We start from the raw sequence: 21,560 nt of genomic DNA, 5'->3' as shown, positions 1-21,560 counted from the left end.
TGGGTTTGCAAAGAGACAGGACTGAGTGACAGACAGCAACAAAATGCTGCTATTTCTTTTCTCCCATAAGAATGCACAAAAGGAAGATTTAAAAAGCTCAAACTATTAATACTTCTGCATAACTTAACTAAGTTCTCAAAGTTCAGAATATTTATAGGATTAGGAAAAAATACCCAACACTTAACAAGAAAAAATTTATAATATCTGATAATTGATTGAAAAATATCAGACAAGGGACTTCCCTGGTGTGCAGTGGGTAAGATTCTGCCTGTCAATACAGGGAACACAGGTTCAATCCCTGGTCTGGGAAGACTTCACATGTTGCAGAGCAACTAAGCCCCTGCTCCACAACTACTGAGTCTTCCCCCTCGAACCTGCACGACGCAACTACTGAGCCCATGTGCTGCAACAACTGCAGGCCACGCACCTAGAACCTATGCTCTGCAACAAGAAAAGCCATTGCAATGAGAAGCCCACATGTCACAACAAAGAGTAGACCCCACTGGCAGCAACTTGACAAAGCCTATGTGAAGCAAGACCCAGCACTGGTCTTTAAAAAAGGTTCAAAAAAAATATCAGGCACGAGAGGTGATACCAGGGAAATGGCTGAGCAGAAAGCATGAGGAATCTATCGGTCCAACTAGGCAAAGCTGTTTTGGCAGAATCTATCTGATTTTAACTGTCTTGAAATTCTGGCGTATATTCAATGGTTCCATATTTCAAAGGAAATCTTGACCAGTAAATTCTTGGTGAGTGTGTGCTAAGTCGCTTCACTAGTGTCCGACTCTTTGTGACCCTATGGACTGTAGCCCACCAGGCTCCTCTGTCCATGGGATTCTCTAGGCAAGAATACTGGAGTGGGTTGCCATGCCTCCTTCAGGGGATTTTCCCAACCCAGGGATCAAACCCACATCTCTTACATCTACCTGCATCGGCAGGCAGGTTCTTTACCACTAGCACTGCCAATTTCATTCGACTGAAGCATTTAGCATAATAGTTCAGTCACTCCGTCATGTCCGACTCTTTGCAACTCCAAGGCCTGCAGCACTCCAGTCTTCCTTGTCCTTCACCAACACCCAGAGCTTGCTCAAACTCATGTCCACCAAGTCAGTGATGCCACCCTTCCATCTCATTGTCTGTCGTCCCCTTCTCCTCCTGCCTTCAACCTTTCCCAGCATCAGGATCTTTTCCAATGAGTCAGTTCTCTGTATCAGGTTGCCAAAGTATTGGAGTTTCAGCTTCAGCATCAGTCCTTCCAATGAATATTCAGGACTGATTTCCTTTAGAATGGACTGGTTGGATCTCCTTGCAGTCCAAGGGACTCTCAAGAGTCTTCTCCAACACAACAGTTCAAAAGTATCAATTCTTCTGCACTCAGCTTTCTTTATCGTCCAACTCTCACATACATACATGACTACTGGAAAAACCATAGCTTTGACTAGAGGGACCTTTGTTGGCAAAGTAATGTCTCTATTTTTTTTGCATTGATCACTAAGGAAGGCTTTCTTATCTCTCCTTGGTATTCTTTGGAACTCTGCATTCAAATGGATATATCTTTCCTTTTCTCCTTCTTTAGCTTCTCTTCTTTTCTCAGGTATTTGTAAGACATGATAGCAGCTACTCATTTTTTACCCTCCACATGTGACAGAAGTGTTCCTAGAGCAGCCTAGAAGAGCCAGAGAGGGCAATAAGAAACTTATCCTCCAAATATGAGAGATCTGTTATGATTGTGAATTGCTATTTCAAATCACAGAGGTGTAGACACAAAGGCCAGCTACCATTGTTGTAACCTCCACTGAGTGGAAGCAGTTTCAGGGGATTTAGAGGCAATTTCAGGTTTTTCCCTCACTTTTCCTTTTTCTCCTTTTGGAAGCCAGACATTTAATGATTAGGAAATTGAATGCAATTGTATTTTCAAGGGAACTTAGAAGGTCACCAGGTTCAGTTCAGTCACTCAGTGGTGTCCAACTCTTGGCGACCCCATGGACTGAAGCACGTCAGGCTTCCCTGTCCTTCACCATCTCCTGGAGCTTGCTCAAACTCATGTCCATTGAGTTGATTATGGCATCCAACCATCTCATCCTCTGTCGTCCCCTTCTCCTCCTGCCTTCAATCTTTCCCAGCATCAGGGTCTTTTCCAATGAGTCAGTTCTTTGCATCAGGTGGCCAAAATATTGGAGTTTCAGCTTCAGCAGCAGGTCACCAAGCATGCCCACAAAAGGATGTAGGTTCAGAAAAGACCTGAAAGGACCTAAAAATTATATGTCAGGCTGATCCCTGGCACATAGTAAATACTATACAACTCTAAAAACAAGCAACAACCCTAGGAGAGAACAAGAATTTATTTCTAGACTGATCACAGTGTAAGATTCAGATGTCCAACTTTCAATAAAAAATATCATAAAGCATACAATTAAATAGGAAAGCATGTCTCAGTCAAAAGAAAAAAAATTACAGAAACCATGGGGAAGAAATCAAGACATTATCAGACAAAAGCTGAGGACATTACCACTAGAACTGTATTATGAGGTATGCTAAAGGGAGTCCTTCAGGTTGAAATCAAAGTAATCAAAACTGCATGAAGAAATAAAAAATCTTTGATAAAAGCAAATACATGGGAAATTATAAAAGCTAGTATTGATGTAATTTTGGTTTATTATTTATCATTATCTGAAATGAAGTAAAATGGAAGTTGCTTAGTCGTGTCCAACTCTTTGTGACCCCATAGACTGTAGCCTGCCAGGCTTCTCTGTCCAAGGAATTCTCCATCCAGGCAAGAACTGGGTAGTACTCCATCCAGGCAAGAACTGGAGTGGGTAGCTCCAGTTCTCTTCTCCAGGGGATCTTCCCAACCCAGGGACCGAACCCAGGTCTCCCACATTGCAGCAGATTCTTTACCTTCTGAGCCACCAGAGGAACCCTTATTATTATCTACATGATTTAAAATACAAATGCATTAAAAGAAAAAAGCAGTTACTGTTTTGGGGCACATGATGTAGGAAGACATAATTTGTAACATCAGAAACTGAAAGGAGTAGGGACAGAGCTATAGGGGCAGTGAGTGAGTGAAGTCGCTCAGTCATGTCTGACTCTTTGTGACCCCATGGACTGTAGCCTGCCAGGCTCCTCTGTCCATGAGATTTTCCAGGCAAAGGTACTGGAGTGGGTTGCCATTTCCTCCTCCAGGGGAGTTTCCCAACCCAGGGATCGAACCCAGGCCTCCCGTGTTGTAGGTAGACGCTTTACCGTCTGAGCCACCAGGAAAGTTAGAGGGGCAGAGTTGTATGCTATTAAAGTCTAACTGATATAAATTAAGTTTAAGAGTGTATAACTTTATAATGTTATGTGTAATTCCCATGATAAACACATATACTCAAAAGGAAATGAGAGAGGAATTAAAGCATTTCACTAAAAAAAAAATTTATAAAGCACAAAAGATGACAACAATGAAAGGAATGAAGGGTGAAAAAGTTTTAATACAAATAGAAAACAAATAGCAAAAGCTAAACCCTCCTTATCAGTAATTAATTTAAATGTAAGTGGATTAAACCATCTTATCAAAAGTTAGGGACTGACAGAATAAATTTAAAAAAGCCAATGATCCATGCCTTCTATAAGAGACTCACTATAGATCTAAAGACCCAAAGAGATTGAACATGAAAGGATAGAAAAAGATATCTGATGCTGGGAAAGTATGAAGGCAGGAGGAGAAGGGGATGACAGAGGATGAGATGGTTGGATGGCATCACCGACACAATGGACATGGGTTTGGGTGGACTCTGGGAGTTGGTGATGGACAGGGAGGCCTGCAGTTCATGGGGTCACAAGGAGTTGGACATAACTGAGCGGCTGAACTGAATAACCAAAAGGTGGTTAGTTATATTACTATCAGACAAAATAGACTTTAAATTAAAAAAAAAAAAAGATTACAAGATGGGGGAATGGATACATGCATATTTATGGCAGAGTCCCTTTGGTGTTTAGCTGAAACTATCACAACATTGTTAACTGGTTACACCCTGCTGCTCCTGCTAAGTCGCTTCAGTCATGTCCGACCCTGTGCGACCCCAGAGACGGCAGCCCACCAGGCTCCCCCGTTCCTGGGTTTCTCCAGGCAAGAACACTGGAGTGGGTTGCCATTTCCTTCTCCAATGCATGAAAGTGAAAAGTGAAAGTGAAGACGCTCAGTCGTGTCCGACTCTTAGCGACCCCATGGACTGCAGCCTACCAGGCTCCTCTGTTCATGGGATTTTTCCAGGCAAGAGTACTGGAGTGGGGTGCCATTGCCCTAATACAAAGTAAAAAAGTTTAAAAACAATTACAAGAGACTATAATGAATGTTTCAATAGAGCAAGAAGATATAGCAATTATAAACATGTATGCACCTAATGCGAAGAGTTGACTTATTGGAAAAGACTCTGATGCTGGGAGGGATGGGGGGCAGGAGGGGAAGGGGACGACAGAGGATGAGATGGCTGGATGGTATCACTGACTCGATGGACATGAGTCTGAGTGAACTCCGGGAGTTGGTGATGGACAGGGAGGCCTGGCGTGCTGCGATTCATGGGGTCGCAAAGAGTCAGACACGACTGAGCGACTGATCTGATCTGATCGGATGCACCTAATAACAGATCCTCAAAATATAAGAAGCAAAAATTAACAGACTTGAAGGGAGAAACAGATAGTTCTACAAAAATAAGGCGAGATTTCACTTTTGGTAATGGATAGAACAACTAGATAGAAAATAAGTTAGGAAATGGAGGACTTGAACAACCAATAAATCATCTAGATGTATATAGAATACTCCATCAAACAAGAGTATTAAAAAAAATAACAATATATGATTTTCTCAATGGCAGGTGGTACCTTCTCCAGGATAGACCACTTCCAGGCTAGGCCACAAAAGCTCAATATATTTATTTATTTGTTTTTGGCTCTGCTGGGTCTTCATTGCTTTGCATGGGCTTTCTCTAGCTGTGGAGAGCCAGGGCTATTCTTCGTTGTGGTGTGTGGGCTTCTCATTGTGGTGGCTTCTCTTGTTCTGGAGCACAGGCTCTAGGGCGAGCAGGCTTCAGCAGTTGTGGCGCACAGCCTAGGTAGTTGTGGCACACGGGCTCAGTTGCTCCACAGCATGTGGAATCTTCCCGGATCAGGGATTGAAACCATGTTCCCTGCATTGGCAGGTGGATTCTTATCTGCTGTGCCACCAGGGAAGTACTCAATATATTTAAGTATATATTACACAAAGTATCTTTTCCAACCACGATGAGATTGTTATAAATCAACCACAGAAGGAAAACTAGAAAATTCACAAATATGTGGAAACATAGTCTTAAACAACAAAGGAGTCAAAGAAGAACTACAAAGGAAATTATAAAATACTTGGAGATGAAAATGAAATCACAACATACAAAAACTTATGGGATGTAACAAAAGCAGCGCTAAGAGGGAAATTTGTAGGGATAAACATGAAAAAAAGAAGGTCTCAAGTCAACAACCTAACTTTATGCCTTGAAGGAACTAGAAAAAGAAAAACTAAACCCAGTTAGCAGAAGGAGGGATCAGAAAAATTAGAGCAGACATAAATAAAGAGTATAGAAAATCAATGAAACAAAAAGTTGACTCTTCTGCCCAAATCAACATAATTGACAAACTTTTAATTAGATTGACAAAGAAAAAAGAGATTACTCAAATTATTAAATTCAGAAATCAATGTGGGAACTTTACTGCTGATTCTACAGAAATAAACAGGATTAACGAAAACACAAATTTGAAAAGGTATCTGCACCCCAAGGTTCATAGCAGCATTATTGACAATAGCCAAGATATTGATACAGTCTTAGGGTCCATCACAGATGAATGGATAAAGAAGATGTACAGGACTTCCCTGGTGGTACAGTGGATAAGAATCCACCTGCCAATGCAAAGGACAAGGGTTCTATCCCTGGTCTGAGAAGATTTCACATGCCCCAGGCAACTTAAGCCAGCATGGCTACCACTACTGAAGCCTGTGCACCTGGAGCCTGTGCTCCACAAAAGAAGCCAGCACAATGAGAAGCCTGTACACTGCAAGGAAGAGCAGTCCGCCCATGCTTGTTACAGCTAGAGAAAGCCCATGCACATCAGCAAAGGCCCAGCACTACCGAAAATAAGTACGTAATTTAAAAAACAAAGATGAACACATGTATACCTGTGGCGGATTCATTTCGATATTTGGCAAAACTAATACAATATTGTAAAGTTTAAAAATAAAATAAAATTTAAAAAAATAAATAAATGAAAAAAAAAAACCACAAAGATGTACACACACATAGACTATGGACTACTACTCAGTCATAAAAAAAGAATGAAAACTTGCCACTTGCAGTGACATGAATGGACTTGGATCTTTTCGAAGTGAAATAAGTCAGACAGAGCAGGACAAATACTGTATGATATTAGTTAAATGTGGAATCAAAAACTACAACAAACTAGTGAATATAACAAAATAGAAGCAGATTCTCAGTTATAAAGAACAAAGTAGTGGCTACCTGAGGGGAGAGGGAAGTGGCCAGGAGCAATATAGGAGTAGGGGGTTAAAAGATACAAATTATTAGGTATAAAATTAGTTACAAGGATATATTGTGTAACATAGGGAATACAGTCAATATTTTATAACTATAAATGGAGTCCCTTTAAAAATTGTGAATCACAGGGTGGATGAATGAATTGGTGGGTGGGTAGATGGATGGATGAGTGAATGGGTGATGGGTGGGTTGGTGAAAAACAACTGTGAATCACTATATTGTACACCCACAACTTATAAAATATTATACATCAACTGTACTTGAAGTAAAATTTTTTTCTAAAAAAAATGAAGAACCGTATGCCACCAAATTGGTAACTTAGATGAAATAGAAAAATTCCTGAAAACACAAAACATATGAAAACTGAATAACAAAGAAATATAAAATCTGAATAGACCCATAATTAGGACAGAGAACAAAACAGAAATAAAAAACCTCACAATAAAGAAAAGCCCTAGACCAGATGGCTTCACTGGTGAATTCTACCAAATTGGAGAGTTGATGGAGAAGGAAACAACCCACTCCAGTAATCTTGTCTGAAAAATCCCATGCACAGAGGAGCCTGGAGGGCTGTATTCCAAAGGATCACAAAGAGTTGGACATGACTGAGCAACTAAGCATGAAGAGTTGATACGTCCTTGAGGTAGACCAGTAAAAGTATTGCTCCCCTTGCCAACTGAAAGAAAACTGATTCTAATATTGATAGGTATGGAGAAAAGCCACATGCCAAATCAGTAGCTGCATACCAGCTACCAGAAGGTATGATAATTTGCTTAAGCAATGAAACCACATCTGGTACATCAGCTGCAGTTGAGGTCAGTTCAGTTCAGTTCAGTCGCTCAGTCATGTCTGACTCTTTGCGACCTCATGAACCTCAGCACGCCAGGCCTCCCTGTCCATCACCAACTCCTGGAATCCACCCAAACCCATGTCCATTGAGTTGGTGATACCATCCAACCATCTCATCCTCTGTCATCCCCTTCTCCTCCTGCTCTCAATCTTTCCCAGCATCATGGTCTTTTCCAATGAGTCAGCTCCGTATGAGGTGGCCAAAATATTGGAGTTTCAGCTTCAACATCAGCTTCTTCCAATGAACACCCAGGACTGATTTCCTTTAGGATGGACTGGTTGGATCTCCTTGCAGTTCAAGGGGCTCTCAAGAGTCTTCCCCAACACCACAGTTCAAAAGCATCAATTCTTCAGTGCTCAGCCTTCTTTATAGTCTAGCTCTCGCATCCGTACATGACTGCTGAAAAAACCATAGCCTTGACTAGATGGACCTTTGTTGGCAAAATAATGTCTCTGCTTTTTAACATGCTGTCTAGGTTGGTCATAACTTTTCTTCCAAGGAGTAAGCCTCTTTTAATTTCATGGCTGCAATCACCATCTGCAGTGATTTTGGAGCCCCAAAAAATAAAGTCTGACACTGTTTCCACTATTTCCCCATCTATTTGCCATGAAGTGATGGGACCAGATGCCATGATCTTAGTTTTCTGAGTGCTGAGTTTTAAGCCAACTTCTTCACTCTCCTCTTTCACTTTCATCAAGAGGTTCTTTAGTTCTTCTTCACTTTCTGTCATAAGGGTGGTGTCATCTGCATATCTGAGGTTATTGATATTTCTCCCGGCAATCTTGATTCCAGCTTGTGCTTCTTCCAGCCCAGCGTTTCTCATGATGTACTCTGCATAGAAGTTAAATAAGCAGGGTGACAATTATACAGCCTTGACGTACTCCTTTTCCTATTTGGAACCAGTCTGTTGTTCCATGTTCAGTTCTAACTGTTGCTTCCTGACCTGCATACAGGTTTCACAAGAGGCAGGTCAGGTGGTCTGGTATGCCCATCTCTTTCAGAATTTTCCACAGTTTATTGTAATCTACACAGTCAAAGGCTTTGGCATAGTCAGTAAAGCAGAAACAGATGTTTTTCTGGAACTCTCTTGCTTTTTCGATGATCCAGCGAATGTTGGCAATTTGATCTCTGCCTTTTCTAAAACCAGCTTGAACAGTGGGCCTTAGGAAGCATCACTACGAACAAAACTAGTGAAGGTGATGGAATTCCATTTGAGCTATTTCAAATCCTGAAAGATGATGCTGTGAAACTGCTGCACTCAATATGTCAGCAAATTTGGAAAACTCAGCAGTGGCCACAGGACTGGAAAAGGTCAGTTTTCATTCCAATCCCAAAGAAAGACAATGCTAAAGAATGCTCAGACTACCGCACAATTGCACTCATCTCACATGCTGGTAAGGTAATGCTCAAAATTCTTCAAGCCAGGCTTCAGCAATACGTGAACTGTGAACTTGCAGATGTTCAATTGAGGTCACCACCTGGTTAATTTTACAATGATCCACTGTCATTCTCGAAGGTCCATCTGTCTTCTGCACAGGCCAGATAGGCAAGTTGAATGAAGATGTGCTGGGAATTACCACTCCTGCATCTTTCTCTGATGATGGCTTTTTTTCTGCCATTCCTCTGGAAATGCAGTATTGTTTTCAGTTTACTACCTTCCTAGGTAAAGGAAGTTCTAATGACTTCCACCTGGCCTTTCCCACTGTGATAACCCTCACTCCACAGTCAGAGAACCATTGTGGGGATTCTGCCAGTTGCTGAGTATGTCTTTTTCTTTTATGTATTCCAGAACTGGCAAAATAGCCAAAGGATGGCTTCAGGGACCCATGGGGCCCACTGTGACACAGACCTGAGCTAAAACTCTACTGATCACATGACTTCCGTAAGTGCCTGCACTCTGACTGGTAGATCACAATGATGTTCTTGATCTCCTAGAATTAGCATTTGTTCAGAGCCAGGATCCAATAGTCCCCAAAAGGTTTCATTATTTCCTATTCTCCAATACACAGTCATCCTAGTAAAAGGCCAGGTCTCTTTGAAGAAGACTTGGAGAAGGATTAATAGCATGAATTTCTGACTGTGTCCTTCCTCAAAGGCACCCATCTGCTCCTTCTTTCAGAGGGTTCTGGATCTGTAAACTGGCTTAAGTCTGAGAATTGACTGAGGAGCCATGACTCTCTGTTGTTATGTTTCAGATTAGACTTTGGTTCACTTGACCTAGAAATTTTCCACTTATGCAGATCAAGTAAGAGTTTAGTAAGTGAAAGTCACTCAGTCGTATCCAACTGTTTGCAACCCCATGGACTATACAGTCCGTTGAATTCTCCAGGCCAGAATATTGGAATGGGTAACCATTCCCTTCTCCAGGGTATCTTCCCAACCCAAGGATCCAGCCCAGGTCTCTGGATCCAATTGCAGGTGGATTCTTTACCAGCTGAGTTACCAGGGAAGCCCAATTTTACTTTTAGTAGAAATACTACAATCAACTAGCCAATGCCATAGCTCTTCATAAGTCATACTATTCTGATTGGTGTCTGACTGGACTCTGCTGTGCATTATGGTAACCATGCCCACTCAGCCTTTGGTGGTTGTATGTCCCCACTTGGCCTTGCCACCTCAGGATCCAATTACTCCCAATGTTTTAGATTTTCCAATTTCACCATAAGGTCTGGCCTACAGAAAAGAGTGATCACAGAGTTCTCCAAGGATGCCAAGGCTCCTCTTATAAAGTTATTTCTCACAGTTATGATGAAAGGTATGTCTTCTGGATGTTCCCAGGGTGGATGAATAGATCTTAAATCCACCTTAACATTCCAGTCTCTCTAATCCTTCTAATTGTTCCCTACATTAAACCAAGACAAGTCTGGCATGTCTAACTTATTCACTGTGTGTGAGTAACTTTTTGGTCCATGTTTCAGCGAACCAACCAAACAAACTGTTGGAGCCTTTTCTAACTCACCAAGCTGCAATGTTAAATACTAAATCTTGCTTTAGTGAGTCCACATCAGTTAGCCTGATCCAACTTTATGTTTTTTAACATATATATAATTTTTAAAAATTTATTTATTGACTGTGCTGCGTCTTTGTTGCTGTAACGACTTTTCTCTAGTTGTGGCAAGTGGGGGCTACTCTCTAGTTGCATTGTTCAGGCTTCTCGTGGCAGTGTCTCCTCTTGTTGCTGAGACAGGCTCTAGGGTACTCAGGCTTCAGTAGTTGCGGCTGAGGGCTCAGGAGTTGCAGTTCCCCAGCTCTAGAGCACAGGCTCAATAACTGTGGCTCTCAGGCTTAGTCACTCGCAGTATGTGGGATCTTCTCGGTCCAGGGATCGAACTGCTGTCTCCTACATTGGCAGGCATATTCTTTATCACTAAACCACCCGTGTGTGCATGTGTATGCTTAGTCACTCAGTCGTGTCCAACTCTCTGAGACCCCATGGACCATGGCCTGCCAGGCTCCTTTTTCCATGGGATTCTCCAGGCAATAATGCTGGAGTGGGTTGCCATTTCCTTCTCCAAAACCACCAGGGAAGCTCCAACTTTATGTTTCTTCTGTCACTATCCCACACCCACACCTTCAACATCCATTCCCATACATATTCTCTGGACTTCCATATGTAAAAATTAGAAAATTCAAGTAGATCTTTTGGAGTGTAGTGCACTTCCTCATGGGTCTCACTTTATACCTTATCTTCAGTGGCTTACTGGATTTTAATCTAGATACAGGTCTAGAAACAAAGAGATGTTGTGGGAGTGGTTTCTGAGGAAGCAGCATCATCTTGCTTGGTACAACTCCTCAGGAAAGGTCATTGTAGTTTCCTCAGGCAATACAAGGTTAATCCTCTGAGATAGGCATGGAGCAGCCATTCTCATTGATGTTGGGTAAAGAGGCAGCTTCTCTGGCAAAGAAAACTCGTCATTACTTAGAGCTTTCAATATTCCAAGCTTTAACAAAGTCTTTGCATACATCCCCATTCCAGTTTTCAGGATCCCAGTCCTTTTCATTGTTCTCACTCTAACATGAGCCACCTAGTGACACTGGGAGCTCAACTTGTACTGCAATTCAGCAAGTCAGAGAATGAGTTTCTTGGTTTAATTTTCATCAGTTAGCTGGCACTACAGTTCCTCAATAAATGAAAAATAAAATTACCATCAGATCAGATCAGATCAGTCGCTCAGTCGTGTCTGACTCTTTGCGACCCCATGAATCGCAGCACGCCAGGCCTCCCTGTCCATCACCAACTCCCGGAGTTCACCCAGACTCACGTCCATCGAGTCAGTGATGCCATCCAACCATCTCATCCTCTGTCGTCCCCTTCTCCTCCTGCCCCCAATCCCTCCCAGCATCAGAGTCTTTTCCAATGAGTCAACTCTTCACATGAGGTGGCCAAAGTACTGGAGTTTCAGCTTTAGCATCAGGCCTTCCAAAGAAATCCCAGGGCTGATCTCCTTCAGAATGGACTGGTTGGATCTCCTTGCAGTCCAAGGGACTCTCAAGAGTCTTCTCCAACACCACAGTTCAAAAGCATCAATTCTTTGGCGCTCAGCCTTCTTCACAGCCCAACTCTCACATCCATACATGACCACAGGAAAAACCATAGCCTTGACTAGACGAACCTTTGTTGGCAAAGTAATGTCTCTGCTTTTGAATATGCTGTCTAGGTTGGTCATAACTTTCCTTCCAAGGAGTAAGCGTCTTTTAATTTCATGGCTGCAGTCACCATCTGCAGTGATTTTGGAGCCCAGAAAAATAAAGTCTCACACTGTTTCCACTGTTTCCCCATCTATTCCCCATGAAGTGGTGGGACCGGATGCCATGATCTTCGTTTTCTGAATGTTGAGTTTTAGCCAACTTTTTCACTCTCCACTTTCACTTTCATCAAGAGGCTTTTGAGTTTCTCTTCACTTTCTGTCATAAGGGTGGTGTCATCTGCATATCTGAGGTTATTGATATTTCTCCCGGCAATCTTGATTCCAGTTTGTGTTTCTTCCAGTCCAGCATTTCTCATGATGTACTCTGCATATAAGTTAAATAAACAGGGTGACAATATACAGCCTTGACGAACTCCTTTTCCTATTTGGAACCAGTCTGTTGTTCCATGTCCAGTTCTAACTGTTGCTTCCTGACCTGCATACAAATTTCTCAAGAGGCAAATCAGGTGGTCTGGTATTCCCATCTCTTGAAGAATTTTCCACAGTTTATTGTGATCCACACAGTCAAAGGCTGCAGCAATTCTACTCCTGAGTATACAAAGAATTGACAGCAGACACTTAAACAGATATTTGTACTTCTTTGTTCATAGCAACATTATTCACAATGGCAGACAGGTGGAAGCAACTCATGTGCCTAAAATATAATATATACACACAATGGAATATTATTTAACTTTAAAAAGAAAAAATTCTAAAAAATTCTACAACAGAGATGAACTCTTAAGACACACTAAACAAAATAAATCAGGCACAAAAGGACAAATACTTTATGGTTTCACTTACATAAGGTGTCTAAAGACAGAAAGAAAAATGGCTTTTGCTAGGGTTTGGGGGAAAAGGGGAGTGGGTAGTTATTGTTTAATGGGTCAGAGTTTCTGTTTGGGGTGATGAAACATCACACCAGGCTTTCCTGTCCTTCACTATCTCCTGGAGTTTGCTCAAACTCATGTCCATTGAGCTAATGATGCCACCCAACCATCTCATCCTCTGTCGCCCCTTTCTCCTCTTGCCCTTAATCTTTACCAGCATCAGGGTCTTTTCCCATGAGTTGGCTCTTCACATCAGGTGGCTAGAGTATTGGTGCTTCAGCTTCAGCATCAGTCCTTCCAATGAATATTCAGGGTTCATTTTATGGTTACACAACACTATAAATGTATTTAATGCCAATGAATTGTACAATTGAAAATAGATAAAATCACAAATTTTGTTATGTATATTTTATCAGGATAAAAATTTAAAAATAGGTTAACTGCTTGTTTCAAACAAAAATAATTGGAAAGTAATAGACATTAAGTTTATAATACATGTAGAAGTATGGCATAAATATCACACAGGCCAGGAGAGGAAAAAAGGAGAATACTGCTGCAAAGTTTATACACTGCTCAAAATTGGTGTAATACACTTTAGGGTAAATGGTGATAACCTAAATACATACACTATGAACCCCAAAGCAACCAATGAAAAGTAAAAGTATAGCTAGTAAACCAATAAAGGAAATAAAGTGGAATCATAAAATATATTCACTCTAAAAGATGTCAGGAATAATAAAAGGAAACAAACAAAAAACATGGGACAAACAAAACAAATAGCAAGACGGTAAATTTAAACTTAACCATATTGATAATTGTATTAAATATAAATGGTCTAAACATCCAATTAAAAGGCAGAAATTGTCAGGTTGGATAAAAAAGAAACTCAGTTATATGCTTCTTGTAAGAAACCTATTTTTTAAATTATTTATTTATTTATTTATGGTTGTGCTGGGTCTTCATTGCCCTCAGGCTTTCTCTAGTTGTGGCAAGTGGAGGCTTCTCTCTAGTTATGGTACGGGGGCTTTTCATTGCAGTGGCTTCTCTTGTTGCAGAGCACAGGCTCTAGGCTCACAGGCTTCAGTAGTTGTGGCTCATGGGCTTAGTTGCTCTGAGGCACATTGGATCTACTGGGACCACAGATTGAACCCATGTCCCCTGCATTGGCAGGTAGATTCCTATACACTGCATCACCATGAAAGTCTATGTAAGAAATCTATTTTAAATATAGTAAGCGAAATATATTTAAAGTAAAAGAATAGAAGAAGGGAAAGGAGGACTTCTTGGAGGTTCAGGTAGAAGACTCCATGCTTCTACTTCAGGGGGACATGAGTTCGATCCCTGGTTAGGGAAATAAGATCCAACATGCTGCACAGTATGACCAAAAGAAAGAAAGGAAAAAGGAAAAGGACGGTAATACTCATCAAAGGAAAGCTACAGTGGCTATAACAAACAATAAGTTACAAACAAACAAAGTTTGTTTGTTAAGTGTTTGTTAAGTTACAAACAAACAGAGTTTGTTTAAGTTACAGAGAAAAGTATATTGTGGTTTAGTTGCTAAGTCATGTCTGACACTTGAGACCCCAAGGACCGTAGCCTGCCAAGCTCCTCTGACCATGGGATTTCCCAGGCATACTGGAAAACATTCCCAGAATACTGGAGTGGGTTGCCATTTCCTTCTCCAGGGGATCTTCCCAAACCAGGAATTGAATCTGGGTCTCCTGCAGGCAGATTCTTTACCAACTGAGCTACAAGGGAAGCCTGAAAAGTATATTACTAGAGATAAATAGGATCATTCCATGATACTAAAGTAGCCAATTCATTGAGAAAACATAACAATTCTAAATGTTTCAGTTCAGTTCAGTTCAGTTCAGTCGCTCAGTCGTGTCTGACTCTTTGTGACCCCATGAATTGCAGCACACCAGGCCTCCCTGTCCATCACCATCTCCCGGAGTTCACTCAAACTCATGTCCATTGAGTCGGTGATGCCAGCCAGCCATCTCATCCTCTGTCGTCCCCTTTTCCTCCTGCCCCCAATCCCTCCCAGCATCAGAGTCTTTTCCAACGAGTCAACTCTTCCATGAGGTGGCCAAAGTACTAAATGTTTAGTCACCTAATAATAAAGATTTAAAGTACGTGGGGGAAATATGATAGACTATCAGAAGAAATAGAAAATTGCACAGTTGTAGCCAAACATTTCTATATCCTTCTTTCAATAAGTGATAAAGTTGAGAAAAAAACAACAGAAGACTTGAACAATACTATCAACTGATTTGAGGTAATTGTTATTTATATTCAATAACAAGATGAAAATTATAGTCAATGGCATACATAACATTTCCTAATATAGACCATATTCTGAGCCATAAAACAAATTTCAAGAAATTCACTAGGTTTCAGATCATATGAAATAAGGTCTCTGACCCCAATGAAATTGAATTTGAAATAAATAAGAGCAAGAAGTCTCCAAATATTTGGAAACTAAAGAAATGACACTCTTCTAAATAACACATGGATCAAAGAAAAAATTAAAAATGAAATTATAACATGTATAAAACTGAATGAAAATGAAAACACAGCATTTTCATTTGCAGAGGGGGAAATATATGGAACAAAACACTAAAAACGTTAACAAGCCGAAGCAACTAGAACCTGTGCTCCGCAATAAGAGAAACCATTGCAATGAGAAGCCCACGCACCGCAATGAAGAGTAGCTCCTAAAAAAAAAAAAAAAAAGAGTAGCTCCTGCTCACTGCAACCAGAGAAAGCCCTGGCACAGCAACGAAGGCTCCGCACAGTTAAAAACAAAACAAAATAAAACCAATGTTATCAAATCAGTGACCTCAGCTTGTCCTTAAAGAAACTAGAAAAAAAAAAAAAAAAGAAGAGCAAATTATACACAAAGCAAATAGTTTGTTCCAAAAGCGTAAGGTTGGCTTAACATTCACTGCTGAGAAAAATTAGACCTAAATAAATGGAGAGATATGCTATGATCAGGGGTCAGAAGAGTCAATGGTGTTAAGATTTCAATTCTCCCCAAACTGATATACAAATTCAATACATTCCCAGTCAAAATACCAGTAGGCATTTTCCCCCCAATAGAATTTGACAGATTGATTCTAAATTTCCTATGGAAAAGCAAGGGAGAAAGTAGTATGAACAAAGACAATTTTTAGGTTACGAATGTTTAAGTATTGAGAGAAATGCCCAAGAAGAGGATAAAAAGTTAAAAGGCCGATGTGAGAGAAGTTGGGCACAACTGAAAAACTACGAAGTTTAGGAACTAAAACTATATGATTTCAAGAATTATGAAACTTCAGTAATCAAGACACTGTGGTAGTGACATAAAGATACTTAAATAGTCAAGAGAACAGACTGGAGACTGTTAACCCACACATATATGGTCAACTGACTTTCAATAAAGGTGCAAATGCAATTTAATGGAGAAAGAGTAGTCTTTTCAACAAACAGAGCTAGAATAATTGTTTTTAAAAAAGAACTTAGATCCATATCTGATATGATATACGAATATTAAAACAAAATAGATCATAGACCTAAATGTAAAATCTAACAGTATAAAACTCCTAGAAAAACACAAAAGAAAAAATGTACTGTCTTTGGATTTCTCTTGGCCAATAAACCCCTCTTCTATGAAGTGTTTAGGGGAAAGAAAAGGAGCTAGAAGTCAATTCACACACAATCACATTTCTTCTTGTAAATAACTATTTGATAAAAGCTCAGTAGAAAACAAATTAAAAAAAAAAGAAAACAAATGAAAGCTATTGACTAAAATTAGATATCAATATTAGCTATAGAATAATTTTTTTATCAAAGTCACTCAACAACACATGTGATTCATTTCTTAAAAAGCTTGATTAACTATGATATGAAATTGAAAGTGATTAATATAGAACTGGAGCTTGTGGGGACTTTCCTGGTGATACAGTGGACAAGAATCCACCTGCCAATGCAAGGGACACGGGTTTGATCCCTGGTCTGGGAGATTCCACTTGCTGCAGAGCAACTAAGCCCATGTGCCACAGTTGCTGAGCCCGAGTTCTAGAGCCCATGAGCTGCAACTAATGTGCCCTTGTGCCATAGTTACTGAAAATCTGTGCTGCAAACACTGACGCCCCTGCACCTAGAGCCTGTGCTCTGCAACAAGAGAGGCTACCACAAGGAGAAGCCTGTGCACTGAAATGAAGAGTAGCCCCCTCTCACTGCAACTAGAGAGAGAGCCTGCATGCAGAAATGAAGACCTAGCACAACCAAAAATAGTGAATAAATAAATCGTTAAAAAAAAAAAAAAAGAATTGGAGCTTGTTATCCAGAGTCTGGATCTACATGAGTGATCACACCATTGTGATTATCTGGGTCGTGAAGATCTTTTTTGTACAATTCTTCTGTGTATTCTTGCCACCTCTTCTTAATATCTTTTGCTTCTGTCAGGTCCATACCATTTCTGTCTTTTATTGAGCCCATCTTTGCATGAAATGTTCCCTTGATATCTCTAATTTTCTTAAAGAGATCTCTAGTCTTTCCTAATCTATTGTTTTCCTCTACTTCTTTGCACTGATCTCTGAGGAAGGCTTTCTTATCTCTCCTTGCAATTCTTTGGAACTCTGCATTCAAATGGTATATCTTTCCTTGTCTCCTTTGCTGTTCACTTCTCTTCTTTTCACAGCTATTTGTAAGGCTTCCTCAGACAGCCATTTTGCTTTTTTGCATTTCTTTTTCTTGGAGATGGTCTTGCTCCCTGTCTCCTGTACAATGTCAGGAACCTCCATCCATAGTTCATCAGGCACTCTGTCTATCAGATCTAGTCCCTTAAATCTATTTCTCACTTCCACATAAGGGATGTGATTTAGGTCATACCTGAAAGGTCTAGTGGATTTCTCCACTTTCTTCAATTTCAGTCTGAATTTGGCAATAAGGAGTTCATGACCTGAGCCACAGTCAGCTCCTGGTCTTGTTTTTGCTGACTGTATAGAGCTTCTCCATCTTTGGCTGCAAAGAGCATAATCAATCTGATTTCGGTGTCGACCATCTGGTGATGTCCATGCGTAGAGTCTTCTCTTGTGTTGTTGGAAGAGAGTGTTTGCTATGACCAGTGTGTTCTCTTGGCAAAACTCTACTAGCCTTTGCCCTGCTTCATTCTGTACTCCAAGGCCAAATTTGCCTGTTCCTCCAGGTGTTTCTTGACTTCCTACTTTTACATTCTAGTCCCCTATAATGAAAAGGACATCTTTTTTGGGTGTTAGTTCTAAAAGGTCTTGTAGGTCTTCATAGAACCGTTCAACTTCAGCTTCTTCAACTTTACTGGTCGGGGCATAGACTTGGATTACCGTGATATTGAATGGTTTGCCTTGAAAATGAACACAGATCATTCTGTCGTTTTTGAGACTGCATCCAAGTACTGCATTTCAGACTCTTTTGTTGACTATCATGGCTACTCCATTTCTTCGAAGGGATTCCTGCCCACAGTAGTAGATATAATGGGCATCTGAGTTAAATTCACCCATTCCAGTCCATTTTAGTTCGCTGATTCCTAGAATGTTGACATTCACTCTTTCCATCTCCTGTTTGACCACTTCCAATTTGCCTTGATTCATGGACCTAACATTCCAGGTTCCTATGCACTATTGCTCTTTACAGCATCGCACCTTGCTTCTATCACCAGTCCCATCCACAACTGGGTGTTGTTTTTGCTTTGGCTCCATCCCTTCATTCTTTCTGGAGTTATTTCTCCACTGATCTCCAGTAGCATGTTGGGCACCTACTGACCTGGGGAGTTCATCTTTCAGTGTCCTATCTTTTTGCCTTTTTATACTGTTCATGGGGTTCTCAAGGCAAGAATACTGAAGTGGTTTGCTATTCCCTTCTCTAGTGGACCATATTCTGTCATATCTTCATGACCCAGATAATTACAATGGTGTGATCACTCACCTAGAGCCAGACATCATGGAATGTGAAGTCAAGTGGGCCTTAGGCAGTATCACTGAACAAAGCTAGTGGAGGTGATGGAATTCCAGATGAGCTATTTCAAATTCTAAAAGATGATGCTATGAAAGCACTGCACTCAATATGTCAGCAAATTTGGAAAACTCAGCAGTAGCCACAGGACTGGAAAAGGTCAGTTTTTGTTCCAATCCCAAAGAAAGGCAATGCCAAAGAATGCTCAAACTACCGCACAATTGCACTCATCTCACATGCTAGTAAAGTAATGCTCCAAATTCTCCAAGCCAGGCTTCAGCAATACGTGAACCATGAACTTCCAGATGTTCAAGCTGGTTTTAGAAAAGGCAGAGGAACCAGAGATCAAATTGCCAACATCCACTGGACCATCAAAAAAGCAAGAGAATTCCAGAAAAAGATCTATTTCTGCTTTATCGACTAAGCCAAAGCCTTTGACTGTTTGGATCACAATAAACTGTGGAAAATTCTTCAAGAGATGGGAATACCAGACCACCTGACCTGCCTCCTGAGAAACCTGTGTGCAGATCAGGAAGCAACAGTTAGAACTGGACATGGAACAACAGACTGGTTCCAAACAGGAAAAGGAGTGTGTCAAGGCTGTATAATTGTCACCCTGCTTATTTAACTTCTGTGCAGAGTACATCATGAGAAATGCTGGGCTGGAGGAAGCACAAGCTGGAATCAACTGCCAGGAGAAATATCAATAACCTCAGATATGTAGATGACACCACCCTTACGGCAGAAAGTGAAGAAGAACTAAAGAACCTCTTGATGAAAGTGAAAGAGGAGAGTGAAAAAGTTGGCTTAAAGCTCAATATTAAGGAAACAAAGATCATGGCATCCAGTCCCATTACTTCATGGCAATTAGATGAGGAAGCAGTGGAAACAGTGAGAGACTTTATTTTTTGGGGCTCCAAAATCACTGCAGATGATGATTGCAGCCATGAAATTAAAAGAGGCTTACTCCTTGGAAGAAAAGTTATGACCAACCTAGACAGCATATTAAAAAGCAGAGACATTACTTTGTCAACAATGGTCTGTCCAGTTAAGGCTATGTCTTTTCCAGTAGTTATGTATAGATGTGAGAGTTGGACTATAAAGAAAGCTGAGCACCGAAGAATTGATGCTTTTGAACTGTGGTGTTGGAGAAGACTCTTGAGAGTCCCTTGGACTGCAAGGAGATCCAACCAGTCCATCCTAAAGGAAATCAGTCCTGGATGTTCATTGGAAAGGACTGATGCTGAAGCTGAAACTCCAATACTTTAGCCACCTGATGTGAAGAACTGACTCAATTGAAAAGACCCTGATGCTGGGAAAGATTGAGAGCAGGAGGAGAAGGGGATGACAGAGGATGAGATGGTTGGATGGCATCACCAACTCGATGGACATCAGTTTGGGTAAACTCCGGGAGTTGGTGATGCACAGGTAGGCCTGGCGTGCTGCAGTTCATGGGGTCGCAGAGTCGGATATGACTGAGCAACTGAACTGTACTGACTGATCCACAGTCAAAGGAAATTGTCATTTGGAATCAAAGTTATCTAAGTCAAATATTACGAAAACAAAGTGAGTCTTTGAAAAAAAAAAATAAAGTAGCTGCTCAGGGAAAGGTTAAAAAGAAAGTTGCAATCCAAAACTTTTCATTTACTACTTACCTCTCTGGCTCGCTGGAGCTGTGCTTGCTCAATCCTACTGATGACATCCTGAACTGCAAATGGAATCTCAATATTAGGAACCTCTGATCTTTCTAGGACAGCTTTGTACATTTTGGTGAAATCGAAAATTTCTTTTTCTGCTTCATTTTCGTTTTTCTCAGTTGACATTTTGATAAATGTTTTGGAAAGTTGAGTGATTTTCTTTTATTTCTTCGTTTTTTACAAAATATAGGCAAATGCTTTTAAGCCATCCACAAGGAAGCTAGAAGTGGCTTTTCTTGCTCCCAAAGATTGTGGAGTACCCTGATCCTACCCATGGTGTTCCGGTCCTGGTGATGTCATATTAGATCCATTGTGACATTATCATTGACTCAAACACTTAGAGTGCTTACTGTATGCAGAGAATTAGGCATTCTATATGCTGTGACGGTAGCGGGTGAAGGGGGGAGGGTGGGTAGGAAAGAATAGACAACAGGAACTATAAAAGAAATAACGATATAGCATTGCTTAAATGAGCTTAAAAATCTAGGTGTTAGAATTCAGGATCCAGTATATCAATTTTAACTCCTGGTTCTTCTCTCTTCCTGAGGTTTTGCTTAAGAATGTTTAAGCTTGTAATGGAATAATTGCATTACAACTTCCTCAGCTGCCTCTCAACTTTTCCTAGACTTGTAGTAACTTGGAAGATAGTATTTGGATGAAGATTACAATCTTTGCACTGCCTAGTGGCTCATTTATTCAAGGAGCCTGACTGAAGAAGGCTTTGAAGTTTCATAGTTGGCTGAGATATTGAAGGGTATGCTTAGAGGCTGCTTTCTAACTGAAAAAATCACTTTGGGCAGCTCCTTTGTAGAGGAGGTGAAAATATTTTGGACACTGGAACAATGAAAGGACAGATGGTTTTGTTGGTGGTGTAGATTATTTTTTAATTTAAAAAAGTACAAAAAAGTACAGAAAATAATATAACAAATAGCCGTGTGCCTATCACCTAGAATGAA

The 21,560-nt window shown here is 40.6% G+C and overlaps 2 protein-coding genes across 2 annotated transcripts in view; one reads left to right on the top strand and one right to left on the bottom strand.

Moving 5' to 3' along the window:
* FAM186A (family with sequence similarity 186 member A) overlaps window positions 1–20,880 on the bottom strand; it is an 84,284-nt gene extending 63,404 nt beyond the window's left edge. The window contains exon 1 of the mRNA XM_024992441.2: window positions 20,563–20,880. Within this exon, the coding sequence (XP_024848209.2) occupies window positions 20,563–20,730 (168 nt within the window). The 5' untranslated portion in view covers window positions 20,731–20,880. The remainder of the gene's footprint in view (window positions 1–20,562) is intronic.
* Window positions 20,881–21,021: 141 nt separating this feature from the next.
* The window catches only part of LARP4 (La ribonucleoprotein 4), a 75,440-nt gene continuing 74,901 nt past the window's right edge, over window positions 21,022–21,560 (top strand). Inside the window, exon 1 of the mRNA XM_059886609.1 lies at window positions 21,022–21,358. The gene's annotated coding sequence lies outside the window, so the exon portion shown is untranslated. The remainder of the gene's footprint in view (window positions 21,359–21,560) is intronic.

The sequence above is a fragment of the Bos taurus genome, chromosome 5, assembly GCF_002263795.3.
Source record: "Bos taurus isolate L1 Dominette 01449 registration number 42190680 breed Hereford chromosome 5, ARS-UCD2.0, whole genome shotgun sequence".
Lineage (NCBI taxonomy): Eukaryota > Metazoa > Chordata > Mammalia > Artiodactyla > Bovidae > Bos > Bos taurus.
This window is presented reverse-complemented; position numbering and strand designations above follow the sequence as displayed.